The sequence below is a fragment of the Branchiostoma floridae genome, chromosome 2 (genome assembly GCF_000003815.2).
Source record: "Branchiostoma floridae strain S238N-H82 chromosome 2, Bfl_VNyyK, whole genome shotgun sequence".
In the NCBI taxonomy this organism is placed as follows: Eukaryota; Metazoa; Chordata; class Leptocardii; order Amphioxiformes; family Branchiostomatidae; genus Branchiostoma; species Branchiostoma floridae.
The window spans coordinates 15,243,937-15,246,415 of NC_049980.1; the positions used below are offsets into that span (position 1 = coordinate 15,243,937).

The 2,479-nt window shown below is 40.1% G+C and overlaps 1 protein-coding gene across 1 annotated transcript in view; it reads left to right on the forward strand.

Annotated features, from left to right (window-relative positions):
- The window catches only part of LOC118409437 (protein phosphatase 1G-like), a 9,915-nt gene extending 8,604 nt beyond the window's left edge, over positions 1–1,311 (forward strand). The window contains exon 10 of the mRNA XM_035810468.1: positions 765–1,311. Within this exon, the coding sequence (XP_035666361.1) occupies positions 765–950 (186 nt within the window). The 3' untranslated portion in view covers positions 951–1,311. The remainder of the gene's footprint in view (positions 1–764) is intronic.
- Positions 1,312–2,479: the final 1,168 nt, after the last annotated feature.

Genomic DNA, 2,479 nt, shown 5'->3' on the forward strand with positions numbered 1-2,479 from the left:
GATTTGTTATGAAAATGTAAAAAAAATTACTTTGATGGTATGTAGTATAGGTACAAGATGAGATGAGAGATTACTTCGAATCAAGGCCAAAATGTTAAACTTGATTGACTAAACAAAATTGACAAAAACTATAGAGACCAGGTTGAAATTGGGGAATGTAATCAGTAATTCTTCATGTTCAATCAACCATTTTTCAAGTTAATTTCTCACCCTGTTTCTAGTTGCTGTTCGCATGATGTGATACATTGTGCATGTCACTGTGAGTCCTACCCTGCTCATTGGTTGTGTGTTTGTAACACGTGTTCCTTCTTTCAGGGTGCAGCGGTCACAAAGTTAACACGCTTCTCTACATTTTCTTTCCTTTAAGACTGACTGCTTGCTGCTCTCTTATGCTTCCATAGCTTTGGCTTGAATTTATATGATTATGAATTGTTCTCTACCTTTGGAAGGGTGACTGAGATTTCCTGCCTGTCCCTGTGTGCTCTGTGCTAGCAATTTTACACCTTCTTGCATTCTCTGCACATGGCTTCTGTTTATATCCTAGCACAGTAGTCTATGTAGCTTACTGATTGAACAAAGTGTCACCAAGTCAACACACAGATGATATACTTGTAAACTTGTGAGAGAAAATTTGTCCTGGAAACAAAAATCTGTGTAAGCTCTGGTGTATAGATATGTACAGTGTTGTTGTAATGACATTTATATTGCTTTCTTCTACTGGTATAATATATTACCTTGTTGATGTGACTGTTGTTGTTTTGCAGCTGTTTGACTTGTGTTTAGCACCAGACACCACGGGTGACGGTACAGGGTGTGACAATATGACCTGCATCATTGTCAAGCTTCACAGCAGCCAATCGGGAGCCAAGCGGCCGTTGGAAAGCGGACAGAATGAAGCAAGTCAAGCCAAGAAGCCACGACCAGATGAGCCAGACACATCAAGTGGCTAGAAATTCTTCCCTTCTTTTTTAAGAAAAAACTTATATTCAGCAATGTTGTACTTTGTGCTCAGTGGCTGCAAATGGAATCAGGTTGATGTACTGAGTAGTGGACATCATGGGTCCCTCAATAGGAGGCAGTTTAGATTTTGTAAATCCACCTGATCCGAATGTTCTTAATCCTCATCATCCTCCATAGTCCCCGGGCAGTAATCAAGGATGTAGTTGATGCGGTTTTTCTGGTGTTATTCGTACTGTTGCTTCCAGCACACAGAAGGTGAAGGGAATGCTTGGCTGTATAATGTAAATACATGACCAGAGTCAATATGAACCCTCTGTTGTGAATATGTACACACCATTATACCTCACCACAGGAATAAGGAACCATAAACCATTGTACATTGACATTGGTGGTTATATACAATTAGTCTGTAATGACAAAAGGGCAAACATTTTAACGTGAGCCATGATATCCACTTCATTTTCCTTTTGCTGGTGTGTCTACACATGGATGGCAGTGTCCCTCAACCCTGTGTGAGTGATAGAGGCACAAACATTGAATACTTTATTTCACAGATTTGCAGCCACTCTCTCATTTGTCAAACTGCTAATTGCTATCATATCATTGGTCACATTGATGGGCATTGTCATGCACGCCCCCTGTACCTTTGCTGTCAAACTCCATGAAGAGAGATTCCTGGCTATGACATGTGTCCAAACAGCAGCAAAAGTCCTGGGTCAGTGCTCTGGTCATCATGTATGTATTTGTGTTGCTGTCCAACATCTGAACTGTTGGTATAGTCAACACAGTCTATAGAAGCATTTCTGTCCATGTGGAATGTGAACCAGATGTATTCAAAGGGCTTTATTAACCAGCTGCACCAAAATTGCAAATATTCTCAGTTTTAAAATCGCTTGTCAGATTGACATTTGTCTTAACGCAAGCTGCGAGAAGTCACATAGTTTGGAATAGCCTACTGAAAACAGCTGGTGATGGGAAGTGCACATATTTCAAGACATTATCGCAACACTAGAAAGTCTCATTTATACACTGAATATTGCTACCTGTGCAGTGTGATATATTGGAATCAGCTTTCAAAAATGACCATGACTTTGCTGTAATGGCTGTTTTTGATCAGTCAGATTGTTCAATTTGCTCCTATAAAGCCCAGTCTTGTTCAGGTTGAGCCATTCCAAAAGAACAACTGTAATGTGGGTCAGCTTGAAGGTCCAATTCTTTCATCAACATACTCATTCCTTGCTTGATATGTCCCAAAAATTCGACTTCCTGCTAAAGGAAGCATCATGTTATATTGTAGGTAACTCACGTGTATAACGCACAACAACTGATTGCCATATGAAAGGAATGGACCGGGATTTTGAAAGTGACCCACACATAGATGACTTGATTTTCAGCACAGCCCCTTGTGAAGGCTACATCAGAATACCAATTTGATGTTATTTGCTGCCAGATGTGTATAGTATGTCTGATGAGCACAGTTGTACATATTCACACACCTTCAATGTAAAGTAGATGCTTG